General features: G+C 61.5%; 1 protein-coding gene across 50 annotated transcripts in view; it reads left to right on the forward strand.

The window, feature by feature from the left end:
• The window catches only part of OBSCN (obscurin, cytoskeletal calmodulin and titin-interacting RhoGEF), a 165,411-nt gene that overhangs the window by 124,538 nt on the left and 16,661 nt on the right, over positions 1–24,212 (forward strand). For 45 of the 50 annotated variants that reach the window (XM_078357091.1, XM_078357093.1, XM_078357100.1 and 42 more), the window contains 22 exons: positions 35–159; positions 1,281–1,478; positions 2,233–2,265; positions 2,514–2,612; positions 2,773–2,991; positions 3,478–3,538; positions 3,848–3,918; positions 4,557–4,679; positions 4,801–4,940; positions 5,455–5,655; positions 5,907–5,989; positions 6,452–6,625; positions 7,220–7,376; positions 7,705–7,821; positions 7,908–8,072; positions 8,214–8,372; positions 8,524–8,701; positions 9,219–9,332; positions 12,015–12,182; positions 12,569–12,671; positions 13,015–13,144; positions 14,957–15,068. In XM_078357091.1, coding sequence (XP_078213217.1) covers positions 35–159; positions 1,281–1,478; positions 2,233–2,265; positions 2,514–2,612; positions 2,773–2,991; positions 3,478–3,538; positions 3,848–3,918; positions 4,557–4,679; positions 4,801–4,940; positions 5,455–5,655; positions 5,907–5,989; positions 6,452–6,625; positions 7,220–7,376; positions 7,705–7,821; positions 7,908–8,072; positions 8,214–8,372; positions 8,524–8,701; positions 9,219–9,332; positions 12,015–12,182; positions 12,569–12,671; positions 13,015–13,144; positions 14,957–15,068 — 2,930 coding nt within the window. Of the gene's footprint in view, positions 1–34; positions 160–1,280; positions 1,479–2,232; positions 2,266–2,513; positions 2,613–2,772; positions 2,992–3,477; positions 3,539–3,847; positions 3,919–4,556; positions 4,680–4,800; positions 4,941–5,454; positions 5,656–5,906; positions 5,990–6,451; positions 6,626–7,219; positions 7,377–7,704; positions 7,822–7,907; positions 8,073–8,213; positions 8,373–8,523; positions 8,702–9,218; positions 9,333–12,014; positions 12,183–12,568; positions 12,672–13,014; positions 13,145–14,956; positions 15,069–18,234; positions 18,278–21,589; positions 23,136–24,212 lie in introns of those variants that run through there. The other 5 variants (XM_078357136.1, XM_078357137.1, XM_078357135.1 and 2 more) reach the window with 1 other exon arrangement.

Below are 24,212 nucleotides of genomic sequence, written 5' to 3' on the forward strand. Positions count from 1 at the left end.
TTCATGGCTGCCGCCTTTTCTGTTCTCCTGCCAGCCGGGAGCAGGAGGGGACAGAGTCCACTAGTGACGAAGGCCAGCTGCCCCAGGTGGTAGAGGAGCTGAGAGACCTTCGGGTGGCCCCTGGCACACGCCTGGCCAAGTTCCAGCTCAAGGTGAAAGGTGAGAGGGAAAGGGAGTGGGGACATGGCCATGGTGGGAGGGAGGTCAAGGAGCTGTCCCCGTCAGCCACAAGTGAAAGGAGACCCAGGCAGTGGGGTCAGGCGGTCACTCATCCCTGCTATACAGGGCTCAGCCCTGGAGGGTTCTGTGAGCCCCTCCCTGTTGGTGCAGGGAAATAAAAGTCACAGACACAGAGATAAAGGGAGTTTGGGCTCGGGGTCCGCCGCCAACCAAAGTGTGGAGACCTGCAGTGGCCCCGAGTGCCGGGACACTCTTATTAAGTACAAAGTGGGGGGTGGGTAGGCGGTGTGAGGCAGTGTGGTCAGTGATAGGGTCGGGTAAGTCACGTGTCCTGGAGACGGGGCCCAGGACTTGCAAGTAGCCGACGTGAGAAAACCTAATGCGTCAGCGCTCTTCGCGTTTGTCAGAAATGTCAAGGACACCAATTCTTATCTTCTGAGAAAAAGAGAAACCAGGTGCAGAAGCAGAGCGTGAGAGTGGACACGGAACATGACCGCTGAGGCACAGCCTCACATAGGGACAGTTGAGCCCGGGATGTCGGCGGGCTCCTGACAGCCTCCAGCCCTTGCCACAGGAGCGTGGAGGAGCAGAGTTTTCTCCTGACTCCCCCAGGAAGGAGACGTCTCGGCCATTTGGACATCTCCTCCCCTAGCTGGCTGAACAGTGGGGCTTTCCCAGCCCTGGCGCTGCCACACAGCCGAGGCGCCCTCCAGCAGCCCTCATGCGGGCGTCACAGAGGGCTTAGGGCACCTTGCCTTAGGGTCACTTTGTTCACAGTGTCACCTCAGCTCCATGCTTCATAACCTGATAGTCATTAATAAAATTAAAGGCTATATTGAGTATACATCTTTATAAGTAACCATAAAATTATATATGACTTTGTAAAGGAATAACTATGTGCCTACATTTCTAAATTAATATTTATATGGGAACAGGCTGAGGCTTCAGACCCTTACGATGGTACTTGCAGGGATCCCCACAACATGCTGCCTGGGTGTGGGAGGCCAACACTGTCACTGGTGTTGTGGGGTCTCCCATCTGGAGGGCACAGTGCCCATGGGTGGTAGCCCAGGCTGACCACTTCCCCTCCGGTGGCCCAGGCTACCCAGCTCCCAGGTTATACTGGTTCAAAGACGGCCAGCCCCTGACTGCATCTGCCCACATCCGAATGACTGACAAGAAGACCCTGCACACCCTGGAGGTCATCTCGGTCACCCGGGAGGATGCTGGCCAGTATGCAGCCTACATCAGCAATGCCACGGGCGCCGCCTACTCGTCTGCACGGCTGATGGTTCGAGGTGGGTGCTCTCGGGGCCCAGGCAGAGCCTTGGGCTGGGCAGCATCCTGGCCAGGGCTGACACTTTGCAACCTTGCCACCTCAGGCCCTCAGTGGGCCGACACCCCTCAACCCTGCCACCTCAGGCCCTCAGTGGGTGTCAGTGGCCCTCACCCCTTCGCACAGAGTGGCACAGGCAGCCAGAAGTGGGCCCTGCAGGGAGGGGGTGTGCAGCCCTCTGTCCTGACCGATGGGCAGGCTGGAGGTTGAAATTGACCCAGGAAAGTGAGTCAGCCCTGTGGCTCTACGTGGACCCACACACAGCCAGAGCCAGTGGTAGCATGGGACTAGAGAGCCCTACTTCCTTATTATTCAAAAAGTTCTAAGCACTGAGAGTTCATTCCAAAGTTCACCCAAACCCGTCCCGCCACTGCTGCAGCTTTCCCCCACAGCCCCAGGTGGGAGTATCCTGCTGCTCTGAGCAGTGGCAGTCTGTCGTGTGCTGGGTTCAGCGTGGGGCCAGAGTCCGTGGCAGGGTGGGTGGTGGGGCATTGGGTCTGGTCCACACAGCCTATTGCCCCTGTCACCCGAGTGTGGGGTTCCAGAGCTCCATAGCCTGGGGATCCGGCGGGGGTTAGGATGTTTGCCTGAGGGCAGCGCTGCCCTCGGCTTCCCTCATCACAGTGGGTGGAATTGCCGGGCATCCACACAGTGCTGGGTAGGAGCCACGGCGGGGCCCCTGAGTGCTGTGTGTCTGACTCCATTGCCTCTTTCAGGCCCTGATGAACCAGAAGAGAAGCCTGCATCAGGTGAGGCAGCCCCAGGCGGGCAGGGAGAGGCCAGGTGGCCATGGGTGCTGAGGGCCTGAGCCCAGGGCTGGCTGCAATGGAGATGTGAGTGGCCACGGGCTGGCTCAGGGAGGGCGCAGCCGACAGACAGCCTGGCCGAGGGAGCAGCATGGTGCTGTCTAGGTGCTGGCCGTGGAGAGCCACCTGGGGGCCTGCAGGCACTGTGGGGGGCTGTGCCAAGTCTCCAGCAGCTGCCCTATGCCCTCTAGATGTGCGTGAGCAGCTGGTGCCACCCCGAATCCTGGAGAGGTTCACCCCCAAGAAAGTGAAGAAAGGCTCCAGCATCACCTTCTCTGTGAAGGTGGAAGGTGGGGCATTGCCCAAACTCGGCCGTGGAAAGATCACCCCTGGGACGGGACAGGGTGCCCCTTCCACTCACATCTCCCCCAGGGGGCCACAGGAAGGGTTCCACCTCCAGAGGCCCCACTCCTGATGGGGTGCACCTCCCGCCCTTTTGCCCGCCCTCAGGATGCCCGGCACCCACCGTGCACTGGCTCAGGGAGGCGGCTGAGAGGGGTGTGCTGTGGATTGGTCCCGACACACCGGGCTACACCGTGGCCAGCTCAGCACAGCAGCACAGTCTGGTCCTGTTGGATGTGGGCCGGGAGCACCAGGGCACCTACACATGCATTGCCAGCAACACCGCCGGCCAGGCCGTCTGCTCCGCCAGCCTGCACATCTCTGGTTGTGAGTGGGGGGTTGGGGGTGGGGGGTGGAGGGGTGAGGCATGGGAGGTAGGCCCTGGGTGGCTTTGGGGTCTCCTCAGGGCACATGGCCCATCACCACCATCTGGGCCAGGACCCTGTGGGACCCCTCTTTTTCCTCTTCTCCTTCTCCTACAGCACCACAGAGACCCCAAGATGGGTCAAGCCCTGGTAGTGTTGGTGGGTTTGCGTCCTCTCTGGGCCCAGGGCCCTGTGGGTTCTGCACCACCAGGTCCAGGGACCTATCCCGAAGCCCCCGTGTCCTGGACCTTGCTCAGCCCCTCGGAGGACAGGAGAACCCATTCTCCTCCCATCACTGTCGGGGTGACCACAGGCCAAGAGTGGGTTGGGGAGGTGGGCTCAGGCACAGCCCCTGCTCAGGGCTTTGGAGGGACCCAGTCCAAACCCAGAATCAGACGTGCCGGTGTCGGAAGCCCCATCCCAATGGCTCACCCTGTCCTCCTTACAGTGCCTAAGGTGGAGGAGCAGGAGAAAGTGAAGGAAGCACTGATTTCCACTTTCCTGCAGGGGTAAGGGCTGTCCCTGGAGGCTGGTCCAGTCTGGGTCAGGGAGGGTGCTCTAGGAGTGGGGGACAGGACAGCGCTGCCCCTGGGGAGACCACCTGTCCCCGAGTGTGTCCTGGCTCTGCCCCATGCAGGCCATGTGGCTTGGCTAGTCCTCTTCCTTCTCTGTGCCTCAGTTTCCCCTTGCAAAATAAGGGCTTCCCTGGGGCCTCTCTGGCATGTAGCCCCCAGACCCTCTTTTTGTCAGGAGCTCAAAGGACAGAGGGTGGTAGGGTCCAGCCCAGGCCTCTCAGGACACTCCCTTCACCCATTTAGGACCCCACAAGCCGTCCCAGCACCGCGGTTGGAACCTGCGGGTTTGGCTGACCTTGCAGGGCAGAGGAAAGGTACTGTCAGGGTGGGTGCATGCCTGCGAGGGGCCAGGGTGGCTGAGCCTCTGATGCCAGGGACGGGGAGGAGGCTGCCTGGGGGAGGCTGAGCCCCTGATGCTGAGGAGCAGGGAGGAGGCTGCCTGGGGGTGGCTCCAGGCCTCAGAGGCCCGTCCTGGGCAGCATAGCCCCAGGACACCTGCTCATTTAGCCAGGACCGACCCATGTTCTCGTGGCCTAGACTTAGGGCTTGGTTAGTGTTGGAGCCACGTCTGACCCCTGTGGATCCAGGAGCCTGTGGGGTCCCTGGGCCAGCCCTGGACACAAGCTCTCATCCAGAGGGCTGTCTAGACACCTGGGCACCAGGCACTGAGACAGAGCAGCACAGCCCCACTTTGGCCCCGCAGCTCCTCCTGCAGCCTCATGCGCGGGTCTAGCCTCTGCCAACTCTGTCCCCAGCACCCCTCATCCACTGTCCCCTGGACATTGTCAGCCCCTTGGTCACGCCTTGGCTTGATGCTCATGAGCCAGAGCGACTCCTCATCCTGGTGGGTTCCCACTGGCCCCCACCCTGCCAGCCAGCACCTGCAGCGTGGGGTGCTTGTTCCATATCCAAGGGCCATGCAGCTGCCTGAGCAGAGCATTTGTATGCCTAGGAGAGCCTCTGGCTGCCAAGGAGGGCCTGGGACACTTATCCCTTGCCGAGGTGGGCACAGAGGAGTTCCTGCAGAAGCTGACCTCCCAGATCACCGAGATGGTATCGGCCAAGATCACGCAGGGTGAGGGGCAGCAGCCCGTGTGCCAGGGTCTCTGGGGTGTGTCCATGGTGGGTGTTTGGCTTGCCCTTGAGCCCTGGAGAGCCAGAGGCAGGCCAGGGTGACGTAATCCTTGCACCCCCAGCCAAGCTGCAGGTGCCCGGAGGTGACAGTGATGAGGAGTCCAAGACGCCATCTGCGTCCCCCCGGCATGGCCGGTCACGGCCATCCTCCAGTGTCCAGGAGTCTTCCTCGGAGTCAGAGGACGGGGATGCCCGAGGCGAGGTAGGTGGCTGGAACCCTCTGGGAGCAGGGCAAGGAGAGGCCCTAACGGTCCAGAAGAGAGGTGCAGGGCAGAGGGGGCTCAGGAGGCAGGACTCCATCAGACTCCAGGGAGGGGCACCCACAGGGTACACAGGAGGCAGGAACTGCTGAGAACGGGGCCTGCTCGACACGGGCCCCAGCAGAGACTTGCCTTCTGGGAGGGCGTTTGGTTCATTCATTCTCTCCTTCATTCCTTCAGCGGAGAATGTGTGTCAGGCCTCCAGTGTCCCAGACACTCTGTTAGGGCTTGGGATGGGCTGGGGGTGGGGAGACAGTGAACAGGTAACAGTATAGGCAGCCCAGACCTGGAGCCCCGGGGTTGTGGTGACCTGTGGGGTCGGGGGAGGCCTCCCATACCCCAGCTGTTTTGCATGTGCACGGTGACTCTGGGGAGCCTGTCCCTGGGGCTGGGGATCTCGGCAGGCCTGGCTGGCACTTCCTGGGTTCCATCACTTCAGCACCCCTACTCCCTCAGATCTTTGATATCTACGTGGTCACCGCCGACTACCTGCCCCTGGGGGCTGAGCAAGACGCCATTGCGCTGCGGGAAGGCCAGTATGTGGAGGTCCTGGACGCCGCCCACCCGCTGCGCTGGCTGGTCCGCACCAAGCCCACCAAGTCCAGCCCCTCACGGCAGGGCTGGGTATCACCAGCCTACCTGGACAAGAGGCTCAAGGTACTGGATGCCCAGGCAGGAGGGTCCTCGGGGGTCTCGGGGGTCCTGGGAGGGTCATCCAAAAGCCCAGGCAGGAGGGTCCTTGGGGGTCCCAGGGACCCTGGGAGGGTCATCCAAATGCCCAGGCAGGAGGGTCCTCGGGGGTCCCAGAGGCCCTGGGAGGGTCATCCTAATTTGAGTGGTGAGAGCCAGTCCCCACAAGGCAAGGCCAGAGCTCGCTACCTCAACCACAAAGTCCTCTCCCTTACCAGCTGTCGCCTGAGTGGGGGGCCGCCGAGGCTCCTGAGTTCCCCGGGGAGGCAGTGTCTGAAGGCGAGTACAAGACGAGGCTGAGGTGAGTGGCTGCCAGGCCCAAGGCGGCGGCGCTGGGGTCCCACCAGCTGGACCATCTCCCAAAGCAGCTCTGGGTGCAGGCCCCAACACTGGAGGTCTTGGGGTCATGGTCACGCTGATTCCTCTGCAGGGGCCTCTGAAACACTGCTCCTGGGTGAGCCTGCTGGGGAGGGGTAGGGGCCGAGGACAGCGGAACAGGCCCAGAGCTGCCTGGCTTCCCACAGCTGCCCTCCCGGCCTCTCGCTGGTGGGACCCAGCTGGGTGGCTTCCTGGTGTTGGGGCCCACCTCGTTAGAGAGGGAGCCTCTCTGCACCTGCTCTCCTGCTTCCTATGAGCAGGCGAGACTGCAGGTGGCAGGGGGCGCTCCAGTCTAGCAGCTGAGGGAGCGTGGCCTCGTGGCCTGCAGTCCCTGTGCGGGAGGCAGGAGCTCCAGGGTCCCTCAGAGCAGCCCCTTCCTGCCCAGCTCTGTGATCCAGGAGCTGCTGAGCTCCGAGCAGGCCTTCGTGGAGGAGCTGCAGTTCCTGCAGAGTCACCACCTGCAGCACCTGGAGCGCTGCCCCCACGTGCCCATGGCTGTGGCCAGCCAGAAAGCAGTAATCTTCCGCAACGTACAGGACATCAGCCGCTTCCACAGCAGGTGGGTGGGTAGGTGGGTGGGGACACACACACACCTGTCCACGCGCAGATGCCCTGTAGGGCCAGGCCTCCTGCAGGTGGGTTGGAGCGAAAGAGGGAGAGAACCTGTGCTGACTTGATCTACCCCTTGGCGCACATTCCCTCGAAACCCAGACGTGTGTACCCGGCTTACTCATGGGAAGGCCTGTGGCACACCCTCACATGTGTACACACATGAACACATACATGTGTCTAGGTACCATCTTTAATGTGCATGGCACGTGCACATCTGTAAATGCACACACATGCACATCACCTATGTGCACACAGCCATGCCTGTGTACATGTCTCCATGCTTTATGCACACCCTTTCATCTGCACACTTGTGTATACATGCAGAGCACGTGCCTCCTTCCCCCGCCACCTGTGTACAGCCACATGCATGTTCATACACATGTGCATGCCTCCACAAATGCGTGCTTTTGTACACGACACACAAGTACTTCCTTGCATGCCCACACCTGTCTGCACGGGCCAGCTTCCTCCCAGAGGTGAGGGCTCAGGGCCAAGCCATGGGGCCCGGGCTGAGTCCTGACGCTGTCCCCCTCCACGGCAGCTTCCTGCAGGAGCTGCGGCAGTGTGACACGGACGACGACGTGGCCATGTGCTTCATTAAGAACCAGGCGGCCTTTGAGCAGTACCTGGAGTTCCTGGTGGGGCGTGTGCAGGCTGAGTCGGTGGTCGTCAGCACAGCTGTCCAGGAGTTCTACAAGGTGCCCTACCCGAGCTCATGGGCTCCCTCTGGAGGCTCAGTGAGCCCAGACATCCTCCAAGGCTCATCCTGGCCTACCTGCATCAGAGCCTCTGCCCACAGCCTCCCCAGCGCCCCCTTGGGCCTCTGTTCTGAAATGGGGGCAGAGCCGCATCTGCAGCCCTGTGCTCCTGGGCAGGCTGCTTCAGCCTGTGCTTGTCACTGACTGTCAAGAGGTGTGACAGCTGTCACTCGGTGCAGGGCTATGACCCACTCTCCAGCTCTCAGGGACTCAGCCATCAGGGAGCCTCACATTCCTGCCCTAAAACTCCCATTCCTGGTTCCCACAGAAATACACAGAGGAGACCCTGTCGGCAGGAGACCCCTCTCGGCCCCCACCACCACCCCTGCAGCACTACCTGGAGCAGCCGGTGGAACGCGTGCAGCGTTACCAGGCCTTGCTGAAGGTGGGCCCCACCTCCCCTGCCCACGCTGGGTCTCTTGGGGTCCAGCTGTGGGGCAGCCTGAGCCCTGATCTCCGTCCCGGCCACAGGAGCTGATCCGTAACAAGGCGCGGAACAGACAGAATTGTGCGCTGCTGGAGCAGGCCTACGCTGTGGTGTCTGCCCTGCCTCAGCGCGCTGAGGACAAGCTGCACGTGTCCCTCATGGAGAACTACCCTGGCACCCTAGAGGCCCTGGGCGAGCCCGTCCGCCAGGTTGGGGAGGGGCCGGGGCACAGGTGATGTGGGTGGGTGTGGGGGGCTGCCAGGAGGGGGGGCGTGTTCATGAGTCAGGCAGGGCACTGTGGGGTCTGCATGCTGGGCGTCCTGGCTGACCGCAGCCCACACCCTCCCCAGGGCCACTTCATCGTGTGGGAGGGTGCGCCGGGGGCCCGCATGCCCTGGAAGGGCCACAACCGCCACGTGTTCCTCTTCCGCAACCACCTGGTGATCTGCAAGCCCAGGCGGGACTCCCGCACCGACACCTTCAGCTACGTGTTCCGCAACATGATGAAGGTCTGCAGGAGCCGGGTGGGGTCCCCGTCCCTCAGCTCCGGTGATGCCGCTGGTCCGGGGTGGCCTGAGTGTTTCCTGGTCGGGGCCCACATCTGTTGGGGACGGTCCAGCCGTATCCTCCCTCTATGCTGACGCCCTCCCCAACCCACAGCTGAGCAGCATCGACCTGAATGATCAGGTGGAGGGGGATGACCGCGCCTTCGAGGTGTGGCAGGAGCGGGAGGACTCGGTACGGAAGTACCTGCTGCAGGCACGGACGGCCATCATCAAGAACTCGTGGGTGAAGGAGATATGTGGCATCCAGCAGCGTCTGGCCCTGCCTGTGTGGCGTGAGCATCCACCTCCCCGTGGGGTTGGGGGGCTTAGCCGGGATGAGGCACCCGAGCCTGTTCCTGCAGGGTCCTTGACCAGGTGGGTGGGTGGGAGGGGTGGGCTCGTTCCTGGGACTGACAGCTCAGCCTGCTTGCGGCCTGTGACGGCTACAGCCTCACGGGGAGCCCTGGGGCTGGGTAGAGTTGGCCCTGACCTGAGGTGGGGGACACCGTGGGAGCCTCAAGCACAGGGCACCCACCCAGATTGTGTCAGGGGCTGTGAAGGGTTTGGCAGCCAGGGGTGAACAGAATCTTCCCCCAAGCCCGCCGTGGTCTCTGTTAAACACCCACCTCCTTCATGCATCTGACTCCAGATGGGGACTTTGGATGAGGGATGACAAGGGACAGTCCCCACAGTGGCCACACTGTCAGATGTGGGGCTTGTGGCCCAGGGCAGGTGACCTGCCAGGTGAACCTGGGGGTGCCGCAGCCCGACATGCCCCCACAGAGCACTGAGGGCTGCGTGTGCCCTCAGGGCCCCCGGACTTTGAAGAGGAGCTGGCTGACTGCACGGCCGAGCTGGGCGAGACGGTCAAGCTGGCCTGTCGCGTCACAGGAACACCTAAGCCCATCGTCAGCTGGTACAAAGGTAAACCCAGAGCCGGGGGCCACAGCCTTCTAGTCCCGGATGCTGGCCCTGCCAGCCGAGAGAAATGGGCTGTGAGGGCTGGGGGCCCAGTGTGGGGTTTGGCCAGGTGTCTGGGGCATGAAGGACAGGCCTCATACATCCATTTGCCACCCACTTGCCACCCACTTTCCAGCATGGCAGGGACACGGAGATGCAGAGGCTTGGAGAGGAGAGAGTCAGGATCTCGAGGAAGACGGCTCTGCAGAGCTGTCAGTTGCACGGTCAGGGCTGACTGCGGCCAGAGGGCCCAGTTAAAGTAGCGGCTGGGAGAGCCGCCTAGGGAAAGATCCGGGTGTCCCTCCCAGGGGCGTCATCTCTCCCAGCGACAGCACATGACACGCACAGGGTGGAGCCAACCAGTGATTTCCCCAGCCCTGGTGTCCAGGGTTTTACAGGCTCAGCCGTGGAATCGTGGCTCACTGCTCTGTAGCAGGCCTCGGGCTCCAGCCCTTCGGGAGGCCAAGCTGATGCTGCATGGGCCAGGGAACCCGGGAATCTCAGAAGTCCACAGTCAGCATAGATGGTCCCGTGTGGGCACTCTTACCAGCCAGGACATCCCAAGAGCCCGAGGTTACCTCCCAGGAGCGGGGGCCTCTCTCTGGGCAGCATCCGTCCTCCCCTGGGCTGGAGCTGTGTTGGGTTTGAGCAGCGGAGGTACAGTTTGGCTCTGTCATCTGTCACCTTGGCTGTAATGCCAGGAACCTGCTGGGGAGGGCCGACAGGGGACCTGGGATGCCAGCCTGGGAGCCGCCCCAGGAGCTGGGGGACTGGGCTCAGGGGTGGCTGTGGACCCCAGGGGCGTGTTGAAGGCGAGCTGGCCCATTTGTCCAGGGGGTCGCTGGCCCTGTGGAGACAGCTTGGCATCCAGATGTGCACACAGTTGGAGCTGGACATCTGCCGGTGGGGGGGGGGTCCACTGACAAAGGGTGGTATGCAGATGGGCTGGGTGGGAGGAGGAAGCACCAGGCCTGGGAGGACCCTGCCGAGCCAATGCCTGTGGGGATGCAGGTGGGGGGCCGAAGGGCGCTTGGAGAAGTGCAGGTAAGGCTCAGGAGAGGGTGTGGCTGGAGACTCACAGAGCATCTGACCTGCCAGCTGACGCAGAGTGTGTGTGGAGAGGTGAGGTCTGAGCACCCAGGCTTGAGAGCTCCCACTTCCAGAGTCTGCAGAGGACAGAAGAGGCGAGCCCAGGGGAAGGAGCGGCCAGGGAGGTGGGGGCCCAGGAAGCCAGCCAGGGAGTGGGCAGGGTGCCCAGGGCTGCCGGGGTGCCTGGAACTGTGGAATCTCCCATTTTACCCCTCATGCATGTGCAGGTTGGCCTGTCAGGATTAACACACACATTACACACGCACTTAGAGACACACAGAGACACATGGTACATCTCATGCTTATATACATACATGGCACACATACACGTTACACATGCATGTATATTAACACTATACATGCTACACATACATGCAAGGTATACAGTAGATATATGCAAATAGCACACACATGAATATGTAGGTACACATGTATACACCACATACACATGCATCATGCACAGTGCACACTACCTGTGCCTACGCAATGACAGCTATATACATCGATACATGCAAACATCACTGCACACACATGGCTACAGGCACACGACGCAAAGTACATTACGTATGTACACTTCACAGCTACACATGTATAAGTATACATATTAGAGACCACATATGTGCACACATGGATACTGCACATATACATATGTACACAGCCACATAACACACATGCACACATCCATGCAACACATGGACATGCTAAACAGACATCACACGTGTATGTTCATAAACACTATATACTTGGCCCACCCCAAAATGGTCACCAGCCCTTGCAGAGTCAGGTGTGTGGTTAGGCCTCCACACTGAGAGGCCTTGCCTTCCCGTCCCCCGCCGTGAAGGAAGCATGCATTGGCCAGAGAGGTGTGGTCAGTGTGTGTTCACAGCAGGGTGATTTACTTCACATTCTTCAGATATTTGTATTAGAAGGCCATGCACTTGGAGGCATGAGGATGTGGCTAGAGGAGTGGGGGTGAGGCTTAGGCCCCTGCTGCCCCGGGGAAGACTTTGGGCTACTGTGTTCCCTGCAGGGGCAGGTGCACGGAGAGGAAGTGTGGAGGGGATGTGGGCAGTGATTCTGAGAAGGGGCTGGAGCCCCTAGGTTGGGCAGGAAGAGGTGAAGAGGGGTCAAGTGCCTGAGCTGGGTGACCAAAGGCTCAGCTGCCCTAGGGGATGGCCTCTGTGGGGCTCAGTTCCCTCAGCCTGGCCCCTGCCTCAAGCTGGTGGCCAAGATGGACAGAGAGAGAGACAGGAAGAGACAGAGACAGAAAATAGAAACAGAGACAGGGGCAAAGAAAGGTTGAGTCTGAGACGAAGGCACAAAAACTGAGACAGAAACGTAGCGCTAAGGGGAGCTCGAGTCAGCCTCTCCATTCAGGGTTGCAGGTCAGCCTGGAGGCTGGACCAGTGGGAGCCTGACCCTGAGCCACAGCTGTGGGCCCACCATCCCCTCCCCAACCATGATTGCAGCCGCCAGGCCAGGCCCAGCATCTCGGCCCTGATGGGGTGAGCCCTTGGGGTCCCCACCTGGGTGATGGCCCCTGCTCATCCTTTCCAGATGGGAAGCCAGTGGAGGTGGACCCCCACCACATCCTCATCGAGGACCCCGACGGCTCGTGTGCCCTCATCCTGGACAGACTGACCGGTGTGGACTCCGGCCAGTACATGTGCTTCGCGGCCAGTGCCGCTGGCACCTGCAGTACCCTGGGCAAGATCCTGGTGCAGGGTGAGCCCGGAGGCCTGCCTGGGGGAGGAGTCACCCTGACCGCCCACCATGGCAGGCCCGGCTGTGGTGGGGATTGCTGGGGGCTCATAGAGGGTACCTGGGAGGCAGGGACCTGCAGCCCTTCCCTGGCATCACCCTTAGCTTCATCAGGGCAGCTCTCTGTGTGTGACTCTGTGCATGTCTCTCCCTGTCCGTGCGTCTCCCTTCATCCTTTGATCTCTGTGTCTGTCATTTTCTGTTTCTCCATCTCTGTTCATCTGTCTCTATCTCCCTCAATTTCTCTGTCCCTCTCTCTATCTCTGTATTTCTCTCTGTCTCTCCATCTCTGTCTCTGTGTCTCTCTGTCTCTGCCTTTATCTCTGTCTCTCCCCTCCACAACCCCACAGTCCCACCACGGTTCGTGAACAAGGTCCGGGCCTCGCCCTTTGTGGAGGGAGAGGATGCCCAGTTCACCTGCACCATTGAAGGCGGGCCACACCCACAGATCAGGTGGGGCCCAGGCCTGCCCGGGGATGGGTTTGGGGGCCGGCTCCCACCTGGGGCACGGGGCATGGACAGCATGTTCCCAGGTCGGTGGGGGCTGGACATGGCCACCAGTCTTCAGCTGAGAATGGGCTTCGGGGACTGTGGATCATTCTGGATGTAGGCCCCTCAGCCAGGAGGACACCGCCAGGCTGGTTCTTGGCTTCTAGAAGGATGGGCTAAGGACCCTGGGGGTCTGGGGGCAGCGCAGTGTGGTCCTGAGCACAGGGAGCACAGCTGGGGGCGGCCCTCAGACAGGACATGGGCAGAGGGTGGCTGGAGCCTCACATGCCCCCTGGGCGGATTCCAGGTGGTACAAGGATGGGGCCCAACTCACCCCTGGCAGCAAGATCCAGATACTGAGTGATCCCCGCAGCGGCCTGCTGGTGCTGGTGATCCGGGCAGCCAGCAAGGAGGACTTGGGGCTCTATGAGTGTGAGGTGAGCAGTGCGGTAACGGGCCCTGCCCTGGGGCCCAGGCTCTCCTTGCCGGCCATCCTCTGGGGTCTCATCATGGAGGGCTGAAGAGCCCAGGAACTGACCTTAAGGTGCTCTCAGCAGAGGCCAGGGAAAACCATATCCACTGCTACATGCTTCCCCGATGGCAGGCCAGAGGCCACCAGGCCACTGTCACCGCCATCACAGGCTGGGGGCCACCAGGCCACTGTCATCCCCCAGTCATAGGCCAGAGACCACCAGACCCCTGTCACTCCACATCACTGGCCAGAGGCCACCAGGCCACTATCATCCTCCATCACAGGCAGAGAGCCACCAGGTGACTGTCACCCATCACAGGTAGAAGGCCACCAGACCACTGGCACCTATCACAGGCCAGAGGCCACCAGGCCACTGTCACCCCTCATCACAGGCCAGAGGCCACCAGGCCACTGTCACCCCTCATCACAGGCCAGAGGCCACCAGGCCACTGTCACCCCTCATCACAGGCCAGAGGCCACCAGGCCACTGTCACCCTCCGTCACAGGCCACAGGCCATCAGACCACTGTCACCTATCACAGGCCAGAGGCCACCAGGCCACTGTCACCCCCCATCACAGGCCAGAGGCCACCAGGCCACTGTCACTCCCCATCATAGGCCAGAGGTCACCAGGCCACTGTCACCCCACAGTCTGGGGGCCATCAGGCCACTGTCACTGTCATCCCCAGCCACACCGCTGCTCCATGCCCTGGCCTTATCCCTCCTCTGCCCTCAAGCCTCTCCTCCGCTCCCATGTCAATCTGGATGCCTTGTTCTCTGCTTCCCTGGCCCTTTCAAGGATGCCACTTGGTTTTTGCCTTTAGGGGCCTGGTGTGGCCCCATGAACTTTGTCGTTCATGTCAAATGGAGTGTCAGTAATCCTGTGCAGCCTGGCCCTGCTCAGGTGCCTTTTCCCTGTGGAGACGTCCAGCCTGTGGATGGACAGAGCTGCCTTCTGCTCCAGCCCCCATGTCTGCAGGGCCCAGTCCTCTGGTCCATCAAGGCCTGCAGTGGTCAGGGTGGCTGTGTGCCAACTGCGGGCGCCCCAGGCTCCAGACTCTTCCCGGGACACTTGTCTGGCCACTGCCCTCCCATGTGGCGCTCTTGCTCCTGAAGCAGAGACCTGGCTCTTGACTTGCACCGTCTAGTACCATCACTACTGGCCATACATGGGGATTTACATTTAAATTTAAATCAGCTCAAGTTAAATCCAAAGCTGGGTGCTGTGGCTCACGCCAGCAATCCCAACGATCTGGGAGGCCAAGGCAGGAAAATCGCTTGAACCCAGGAGTTTGAGACCAGCCTGAGCAACATATTGAAACCCTGTCATTTAAAAAAAAAAAAAAGCCAGTAAAAAATGAGCCAGGCACAGTGGTGCATACCTGTGGTCCCAGTTACTCGGAAGTTGAGGTGGGAGGATCCCTTGAGCCCAGGAGATGAAGGCTGCAGGGAGCTGAGATCGTGCCACTGCACTCCAGCCTGGGCCACAGAACTAGACCCATCTCTAAAAACCACATAGAATTAAGTTAAAGTCTGTGCCCCGGCCAAATGTCCCATGCTCAGAGCTGCATGTGGAAGGGGCAGACGGAGAGCATCGTCCTCACTGCAGAGGCCCTGGGACCGTGTGGGTCCCCCAGGGATGCTGTGGCTGGCCGGGGCCCTTCCCCTTGGGGGAGACATACCAGGGTGGGGGCTGCCCATGCTCCCAGTGTGGCCCCAGGGAGAGGGCCCTGCCTGATGGGAGCCCTGGGCTCTGAGCCGGCCCTCCATCCTTGCAGCTGGTGAACCGGCTGGGCTCCGCAAGGGCCAGTGCGGAGCTGTGCGTTCAGAGCCCCACGCTGCAGGCCCGGGAGCAGCACCACAGGGAGCAGCTCGTGGCTGCTGTGGAAGGTAAGTCCCACCCCACCCTCACCACCTAGGCAACTCACATGGCTCAGACCCAGGCTGGACCCTCACGGGCCTGGCCGTGTCCTGGAGCAGATCCTTCCCAGTCAGGATCTGCTACCTGGAGGACTCTGGAGGAGGAGCTAGGCTGGCATCTGGGGGCAGGGAGAGCCACAGATGGGAGACGAGGCGGCTGCTGTAGGCCAGGTGTAGGTCCCAGGTCCCAGCCCCTGGCTGGAGGCAGTACCTGTGTGGGCTGGTGGAGGTGGAGAGGCCACTCTGGGTGGGCGTCATTCCCAAAGCCCTGCTGTCATCCTGGGGAGGGAAGTGTGCGCGTGGAGGCCAGGCTTACACCCAGGGCAGCTCGCCGGCAGCAGGCAGATTACAGTAGGAAGGACGTCTCTGTGGAGTCCAGGCGGCTGGGCCCCAGCTTGGCACCCAGGAGAAGGGGCAGGTATCAGGGGCCTGGCCCCTCCACTCAGGGTAGGGCTGGCTGTGGAGGCACCTGGCCTGGTCTGGGGCTGCTCCAGGGTCCTGGGAGGGCCTTAGGCTGCAGAATGACCTCACCAGGGATGGAAGGTGAGGGATGGAGGCTTGGGGGGATCAGCAGGGATGGAGGGAGAGGGACAGGCGGGGCGCATCACCTCCCTCCTCCCGGATGCTTTGTTCAGGGCAGGGGCAGCCAGGGTGGGAAGGGGGTCATCGGGCATCCGTCGTGGGCTCCCAGTTGGAGCTGCCCCTCTAGACAGGTGATAAGCCTCCCATCCCTGGGGAGATGCAAGTGGAGGGACACCTGGCGGAGCCACAGCTCCCACTGTGGATGGGTTGAAACTCGTGTCCTGCAAATCAAAAACACTGGCTACTGCATCCCAGCTCAACTGTCTCTCAGGGCAGTGTGTGAAAGCCAGGTGCCTGTCTGGGTCCCACAGAGTTTGGCCACTTCGACGCCCTCCATGACCCTCAGGGAGCCCCCTCCCTTGCCGGGCAGGGGGCCCTTGTTCCTCAGTCCCCACTGCAAGTGCCCCATGTCTGACGTGTCTCTGGGGCCCCGTGACCTCTGTCAGCCCCACAGCCTGGTGGCCACAGCACCTCACAGAACCATTTCTGCAGCCACCGCGCCCCAGCCTGTCACGAGTTCCGTGTCTTGCGGCCACAAAGTGCCAGCAGGGACACGAGGGGCTGCCTCTCGCTGGTGACAGGAGTGTCCTCTGCGGTCGACACAAGTCTCTCTCTGGGTCTGGAGGAGGGATGGCAGGGAGAGAGGCCACCCGTGCTGGACAGGGCAGCAGCACCTCAGCGCGAAGAACCTGGAGCTGGAGCCAACGCCTCCCCGCTTCTAACCCCTGCCTGCTGCTTCCTCTTTAACCTGGCAGCTCTGCAGCCAGAACGGGCCCTGCCAGGCCTGTGGGGCGGGCGCTGCCCCCTCGCTCGCAGACCACGCTGCGCACAGCTGCACCCCTCCCATGGTTGCAAATACTCAGGTCCACAGCCGATCAGGTGGCAGTTTAGGCCCATGAGTGAAGGTGCCAGGAGTATATGGGCCCAGAGGCTCCAGGCTTCAACCCCAAGTGCAGGGAGGATGATGGGGGCGGCCCTGGGTTTTCCATCACTCTGTGCAGTTCCCATCACTGGTCAGCAGGTGGCGGACACACCAGCTTTCTGTGGGGTCGGGTTAGTCCAAGCACACAGAGCTCTGGCTGAGCGCAGTGGCTCACGCCTGTAATCCCAGCACTTTGGGAGGCCAGGGAGAGCAGATCACAAGGTCAGGAGTTTGAGACCAGCCTGACGACATGGTGAAACCCCATCTCTAAAAATACAAAAATTATCAAGGCATGGTGGCACACACCTGTAATCCCACCTACTCAGGAGGCTGAGGCAGCAGAATCACTTGAACTCGGGAGGCAGAGGTTACAGTGAGCCGAGATCATATCATTACACTCTTGGGCAACAAGAGTGAGACTCCATCTCAAAAAAATAATAAAACCACACACAGCCTTTTGGTTGGATCGAATTCTCTCCTCCCATGAGCTCTCTCCCTCCCTGTGAAATACACACCTACACATACATATACACGTGCACACACACACAGAAATGCACAGTACCAGATGTGGGTAGTCCCTGGCATACATGTGCCGCTCCTCTGAGATGGGCATAAATTCTTTCTCCACATGGCAGTCTAGCAAAGCACACAGTGCCCCACCCCAACCCAACCCAGAGCTGCGAGGCTGTCTGCCCCCGGCCATGTCACTTGACTTTTCTGGACCTCCTGCTAGGGGTAGTGAGGAGGGCCACGGAGATGCGAGGCTGGTGGTGGCTTGTGGCCTACCCACTAGCCAGCTGGCCAGGGCTGGGAGGGGTCATCTTTGTGCCCAGATGATTCTGCCCGGGAGCTGCAGGGAAGGAGTTCTTGAGGTGACTGGGAGAAGGAGCTGCCTGATCCCAGATGCATCCCATCCCGTCACTGGAACCATAGGCCCCAGCCTGCTGGCTCTGGGGAGGGAAGCAGCCAGGAAAAGCAGGAGAGACCATGGGGTGTGTGGACCAAGGTTGCTCCTACAGGGAGATTGGGCTGCCCGCCCACTTGGAGCTCAGGACCCTGCACAGCATCCCCTGGGGCTGTTCTTGGACTTGTGTGGCCTCGTGCCACAGAGCTCAGATGTGCCACTTTCAGGACTCCAGAGTCCCTCCCCCTGAGGATTTTTTGTAACAGAGGCCCTGGCTGTCTCAGCCTCAGTGTGGCTGCTGGCTCCCTGTGCAGCCACAGGCCATTGCTTTCCCTTCCAGGACTCGGCTTCTATGTCTGAGAAGTGGGATTGTAGGTCTGACAATTTCACAGGGCTCCCTTGGCACATGGGTCGAAGGAGAAGCTGGGGTGTCTGTGCAGGGAGCGTAGGTAGGGCCCTCATTCTCCCCATAGCCCCTGCAAAACCCTCGTGAGGGACAGAGAGTCCTGCCTTCACGAGGGGACGCACTGTCCTCAGTCCTCATTCTGCAGCCACTCAGAGCAGGCATCGTCACCTCCACATCAGAGACCAGGGAACTGGGGCTCTGAGCAGACAGCCTGGCTGGGGACAGCTTAGCCGGCGACTCCAATGCTGTGCCACTCAGAATAGCTCAGCCCCCGGCCCTGGCTGGTCTGTAACGCTCGCTATTCCGACTGTTCTCTTTGTAGTCACTGAGCAAGAGACTAAAGTCCCCAAGAAAACCGTCATCATGTAAGTGCAGGCGTGTTTCTAGCCTTCCTCTGACTGCTGTGCCACCTGCATGCCACTGACCTGCTTGCGTCATGCCCGTGTGGCCCAGCCACCTGCTTGCTGCCTGCCTGCTCACATAACATTCATCCTCTGACTGCCAGCACTGCCTAGGTACCCGCAGACACTCCACACTTCACCGCCCTGTCCCCAGGCCCTCAGCACCCTCCGTGGTCCTCACCCTCTGACTGCCAGCACCGCCCAGGTACCCACAGACACTCCACACTTCACTGCCTTCCCCAGGCCCTCAGTGCCCTCCGTGGTCCTCACCCTCTGACTGCCAGCACCGCCCAGATACCCGCAGACACTCCACACTTCACCGCCCTGTCCCCAGGCCCTCAGCACCCTCCGTGGTCCTCACCCTCTGACTGCCAGCACTGCCAGCACTGCCCAGGTACCCACAGACACTCCACACTTCACCACCCTGTCCCCAGGCCCTCAGCGCCTTCCGTGGTCCTGCCGCCTCTGCAGAGTAGACTTACTCCGACACTTCACAGGGGTTCATCCAGGGTTTCCTCAGGAGCTAGGCCTGAGCTGCTTTCCTCAGTGGGCTGGAGACAGTTCTAAATCTCAGCACCTGGGGACTTGTGACAGTGCTGTCCAGCAGCTTCCTGTGATGGACACGTTCTAGATCTACGCTGTCCACTGCAATAGCCCCCAGCCATGTGCGTCTGTGGAAGCATCTGGAATGTGTCTAGTGTGATTGAAGAACAGATTAAGTGTTCATTTTTGTTCATTCGACATTAATGTACACAGTGCAGTCATAGTGGATGGCACCGCTTTAGGGCCCTTAGAGGTCCCCGAGCCCCACGTTCCCCTTTGGAAGATGGGGAAACTGAAGTCCAGGGGAGAAAGGAGATTAGCTCCAGGTGGCTAATGACAAAGCCAGCAGAGACCCCACTTCCCCAGGGCCACACCCACCGTCCCTTTCTTCATCCTTCGGTGCCTCCAGGGTTTAGGAAAATCACACGTTCCTCCTGCAGTAACGCAAGAGGATGGCAGCTGGGCGAACCCACACAGCGCGGGGTTGATTTTGACCTGCATCATCTGAGAAGACTTCAGTAGGAGGGGGTGCAGGTGGGAGTGAAGGAAGAGCTTGCAAAAGCCAGGAGGCAGGAAAGACTGTGGCTTCCTAAGGCCAGATGGCTAAGGAGCTTCAGGATGTCCCCAGGGCCTACAACCTCCTAAAGGGGCCTTCAGTTGGCCCTATTACAGGAAAATCCCATTGCAGACATTTGCTGAGACCCTGGGTTCACCCCTCCTTGGCTTTCTCCCTCCCCCACTCTAGCAAGTTGCTCCACTAATGGCACCCCACAACAGATGGGGCTGCCTGGGTGCTGCTGGGTACCCCGTTCCTGGAGGCGTGCAGCCATGCCAAGGCCTGGCATCGGTCACTTCTAACATTTTGTCCCCTTGAGAACACTACCATCTACATTTTATGGATAAGAAAGCGGAGGAGCAGAGATGAAGCCAGAATGCCCCAGTGGCAAAGCTTCAGAGGCGACTCATGCCTCGGACCAGGGAGGACCAGCATACAGGCTTAGGAAGGTGGCAACGCTCACCCCACAAAGAATAATCTGCCCTCAGCTGGAGGAATGGAGCGAGGCAGTGGCATAAGCCCTGCATGGAACCCAAGGGCAGACCCACAGGGAGAGGGGCCGGGATGGGCAGTGGACCTAAGAGGGAACAGGGCTTGGAGAGACCCCCTGCCGTGTTTGCGGTCACAGCACAGGATGCCCTGTGTCCTTGTGGGGGTGGCAGTGAGCCCAGCATTTGGGGGGGTATTCAGGGGTCACCCCCCACCTGCTGGGCTGCACTCAGCTCACCACCCACATCTGCAGATCAGGCAACATGAGGTGAGCAGATGGCGCCTGGCCTGGGCTGTCAGCAGCAGACCGACTGCCCCAAAGCCTGGGTGAGACGGGAAGCAGGCCTGTGAGTGCGAGGTGGCCACATCGCTGAGCCTCGGCTTCCCTGTCAGTTGGGTGGAAGCTCTCGCTCCGTCTGTAGTAGCGGAGGGCTGGAGGGTGCAGAGCCTGTCATTGCCGGCACCCTGAGGGCTGCTCACACATCTCCAGCTCGTCCCAGGGAGCAGCTGCTTCCAGACGGAGCCCCGAGTTAGGCAAAAGCGCAGCTGAACAAGAGCGAGACACTACCTCGGAAAGACAGCTGGCAGCGGCACCCTTGGTGACCACTGTCACCTCACACATGCCACACCCCTTGTGCCGAGTCTGAGGGAGGTGCAGGGCTGAGGGCAAAAGGAGAAACAGGCAGGGAACCGGGAGGCGGCTGTGCCACTGGGCACTTTCTGCTTCCCTGCGTGTTATGCCCTCATGGCCCAGCAAGGTCAGGGCACCGAGTGCCAGAGGAGGACCTGGGCTGGCTGCTGTGCGTCTCCCTCTTGACCCCAGGCAGATTTTTTGAACCTCTTTGACCCTCTCTGTCCCTCATGAAGTAGGATCAGACCCTCTCCCACGTTACTGCAGCCTCAGACACGAGAGCTTTCAGAGCTCCCGCCAGTGCCAATGCTCAGCCGCCCCTGCATTCTGCCTCCGCCACTCCTCCCCAGCCCCATTTTGGGAGATGGAGCCAGGCACAGGGAGGGGCTTGTCTGAAGTCACATGCTCATTGTGGCCCAGCCAAGTCTGGAGCCAGGGATCCACCCTCGGCCTGCCTGAGGCCTTTCCCGGCCTCAGACTCTTGGGCCCAAAAGGCCAGGAGAGCAGGTCACAGGCCAGGGTGCTCTGACAGTCTCCCAAACGTTAGCCCTTGGGGCCTGAGCTCACCCTGCATGCCCCTGCTTCCCGTGCCCCTGTGGCATGGGCCATCCAGCCCATTTCTGGCCAAGAATTTTCAGGGCGGGCAGGCCCTGCCCTCTGAGAGTTGGCTGTGCTCCATCCCCCACCATACAAAGCACAAAGCCTACTGGTGGGATGGACCTGGAGGGGAGACTGGCACTGGGGCCACTGCAGTCAGGATGTGACCTGGTTTTTGGAGGCACTTGCCTGCGCAATGCGGCACAGGCCTCCCCACGTACCCGCGTTTTTTGTGGATCTGCACAGCAGAGCCTGAGGTCAGCCACATGGGACCTTGTGCTGTTCCTTTGGTTCTGTGGTGGGGGTGGGGCTCCGCAGGCTGGGCTCACATGCATGTGTAAGAGTTCTTTGTGCACTCTCACCGCTTGCTTGCTGGTTCAATAACCTGAGCTCTCACGCTGCCCTGGCAACCCTGGGTGCTGTGCCCATCTTCTCTTGGGCCCTCTCCTCCCTCCCCCAGAGAAGAGACCATCACCACTGTGGTGAAGAGCCCTCATGGCCGAAGACGATCCCCGAGCAAGTCCCCTTCCCGCTCGCCTTCTCGCTGCTCTGCCAGCCCACTGAGGCCGGGCGTCCTGGCCCCCGACCTGCTGTACCTGCCAGGGGCTGGCCAGCCCCGCAGGCCAGAGGCAGAGCCGGGCCGGAAGCCCATGGTGCCCACGCTGTACGTCACGGAGGCCGAGGCCCTCTCTCCAGCTCCACCCGGGCTCTCGGGGTCCCAGCCGCAGTGGGTGGAGGTGGAGGAGACCATTGAGGTCCAGGTGAAGAAGACGGGCCTGCAGGCTGCGTCTCCCACCAGAGAGGTGCCCAGGAGCTCGTCGGGGCATCTCTTCACGCTACCCGGTGCGACCCCAGGAGGGGACCCCAATTCCAACAACTCCAACAACAAGCGGCTGGCCCGGGAGGCCCGGGGCACAGCCACTGCCGGCACCAGGGAGCCCCTCGCCTTCCGCGTGGATGCCGGGGGCAGTGTGGACTGCGCCGCTTCTGGCACGAGCAGCCTGGAGCCGGGGGAGGCCGGCATCACCCCAGAGGAGGAGCGCGAAGAGGAAGAGGGAGAAGACGCAGACACTTTTGTGATGGAGGAGCGCCGGGACCCCAAGATCCTCACGCACAACGGCCGCGTGCTGACGCTGGCTGACTTGGAGGACTACGTGCCTGGGGAAGGGGAGACCTTCCGCTGCGGCAGCCCTGGGGCCGGCACCCCTGACGACCCGCCCTGCGAGGTCTCGGTGATCCAGAGAGAGATCAGGGAGCCCACAGTGGGGCGGCCGGTGCTGCTCAGCGTGGGGCGTGCACCCCGCCTCCGAGGCCCTCTCGGCTTCTTTAGACCTGTGCCTGGTGGGGCATCGCCCCCGGGACCCCAGGTCCGTGGCCCCGAGCGCGCCTCCTTCCTCCTCCTGCGGGAGGCCCCAGCCGGGCCTGTGGGCAGCGCTCCCCGGACGCAGTCTTTCTGCACCTGCATCCAGCGCTCTGCAGGCAGTGGCCCCAGCAGCTTCACCACCGAGCTTTCCACCCAGACCGTCAACTTCGGGACAGTCGGGGAGACGGTCACCCTGCACATCTGCCCAGACAGGGACGGGGATGAGGCGGCGCGTCCCTGAGGCTGTGCCCCGGCAGCAGGCCCCAGGAGCCTGAAGGCCTCCCTTTCCCAGCCAGGGCCCTTCCTACCTCACGCACCTCCAGTCAGGAGGACTGAGTAGCGCCTGCAACATCAGAGTGACCAGCTCAGAACCTCCGCTCTGGGCTGTTTCTTGTCAGCCTGGCGGGAGCGCAGGGCTGTGACAGATGTGGCCTTGGGCACCTGCCCTGTTCCCACGAGGCCTCGTCTACTCTCCTACCCTGGCCCCAGCTGCCAGGCCTGGCCTGGCCTTGCCTCTCCTGCAGTCTTGGCGACCACCTTCCAGCCCTGTGGGCCTCGTGGCCTTCTCTGCAGGGTGGACACAGGGTCTGTGTGTGGGCAGCAGCCCCTGTCTCTCAGCAAAAATAAAACAGCTTCCTGCATATCTCTCCGACTCTCTTTGCCTCTCCACTGGGCGGACCTGGGTCCCCTCCACTTGCAGCCCTCGAGGGAGCCCCTACCCTCACCAGCTCTCGACTGTAAGGTCCCTGGCTGGCCACTGCCTGTGGTGTCCCCGCCCATTCTGGGGTCCCTGACTGGACCTGCAGCAGCTGCTTCCCATCAGGGGCTGTGCAGCCACCCACAGGGACACGAGGCGTGGTCAGAACAGCCAATCACGGTCCTTCCTGGCATGCTGGGCACCAGGCAGGCCTTCCCCAGGCCTGGGCAGCCAGAGCGGTTGTCATGGCAGACGTGGGGATGCAGTGACCCCATGGGATTCAGGCTCTCAGCATCAGGGGTCAACTTCGTTGTCTCTGGCTGGACAATTCCAGCACCAACAGAGGACGACCCCAAGCCCTCCAGCCCTGAGGCTGGCCGAGGGGTCCTGCCGACCACCTTGGAGTGGGAAGGAGGGTGCCCTGGCCCTGTAGAAAGCAGCCGGCGTCTCTCCAGGCTGTCGACCGGGGGTGCAGCAAGGGCTTGAGGACACAAACGAGAAGGGAGGGTTGGGGCAGGTGACCTGCTGGACCCGCGTGCGAGGTGCCTGGGAGCTGGTGGCCAGGTCAGGTTGTGGGGAGGCTGCTGAGGGGGAGCTGCCGGGGGGCTGTGCTCAGCAGGGCTCCAGAGGACTCTCTGGCCGCCAGGAAGGGGCCAGGTGGGATGGCGGGGGCAGGGCGGTACGCAAAGAGGAGGAGAGATTTGGGTGACAGGTGGAGGACAGAAAGCTGCCGGACAGGTGGGTGCAGGCAGAGGCTGCCCTGGGAGGGAGGGACCGTCCCCAGAGAGAGACCCATGCCATGGCTGCCAGGACACCCACTGAACCCAAGCTTCCTCTGGGTCTCGCCTTGGCATCAGACTGTGCCCAGGTTCAAGGAGAGGCCAGCTCTGGTCAGGGGGTTGTGATCAGTGGCAGAGCCAAGGCCAGGGGCAGGTGTCCAGTCCCGGCGGCTTCCTGGAGGTGGTGACACTCTCCCAAAGGCACCTGGGGAGGACGAGCCTGAGCTTGCAGAGGCTCTAGGAA

Source organism: Callithrix jacchus, chromosome 19, assembly GCF_049354715.1.
Source record: "Callithrix jacchus isolate 240 chromosome 19, calJac240_pri, whole genome shotgun sequence".
Taxonomy (NCBI): domain Eukaryota; kingdom Metazoa; phylum Chordata; class Mammalia; order Primates; family Cebidae; genus Callithrix; species Callithrix jacchus.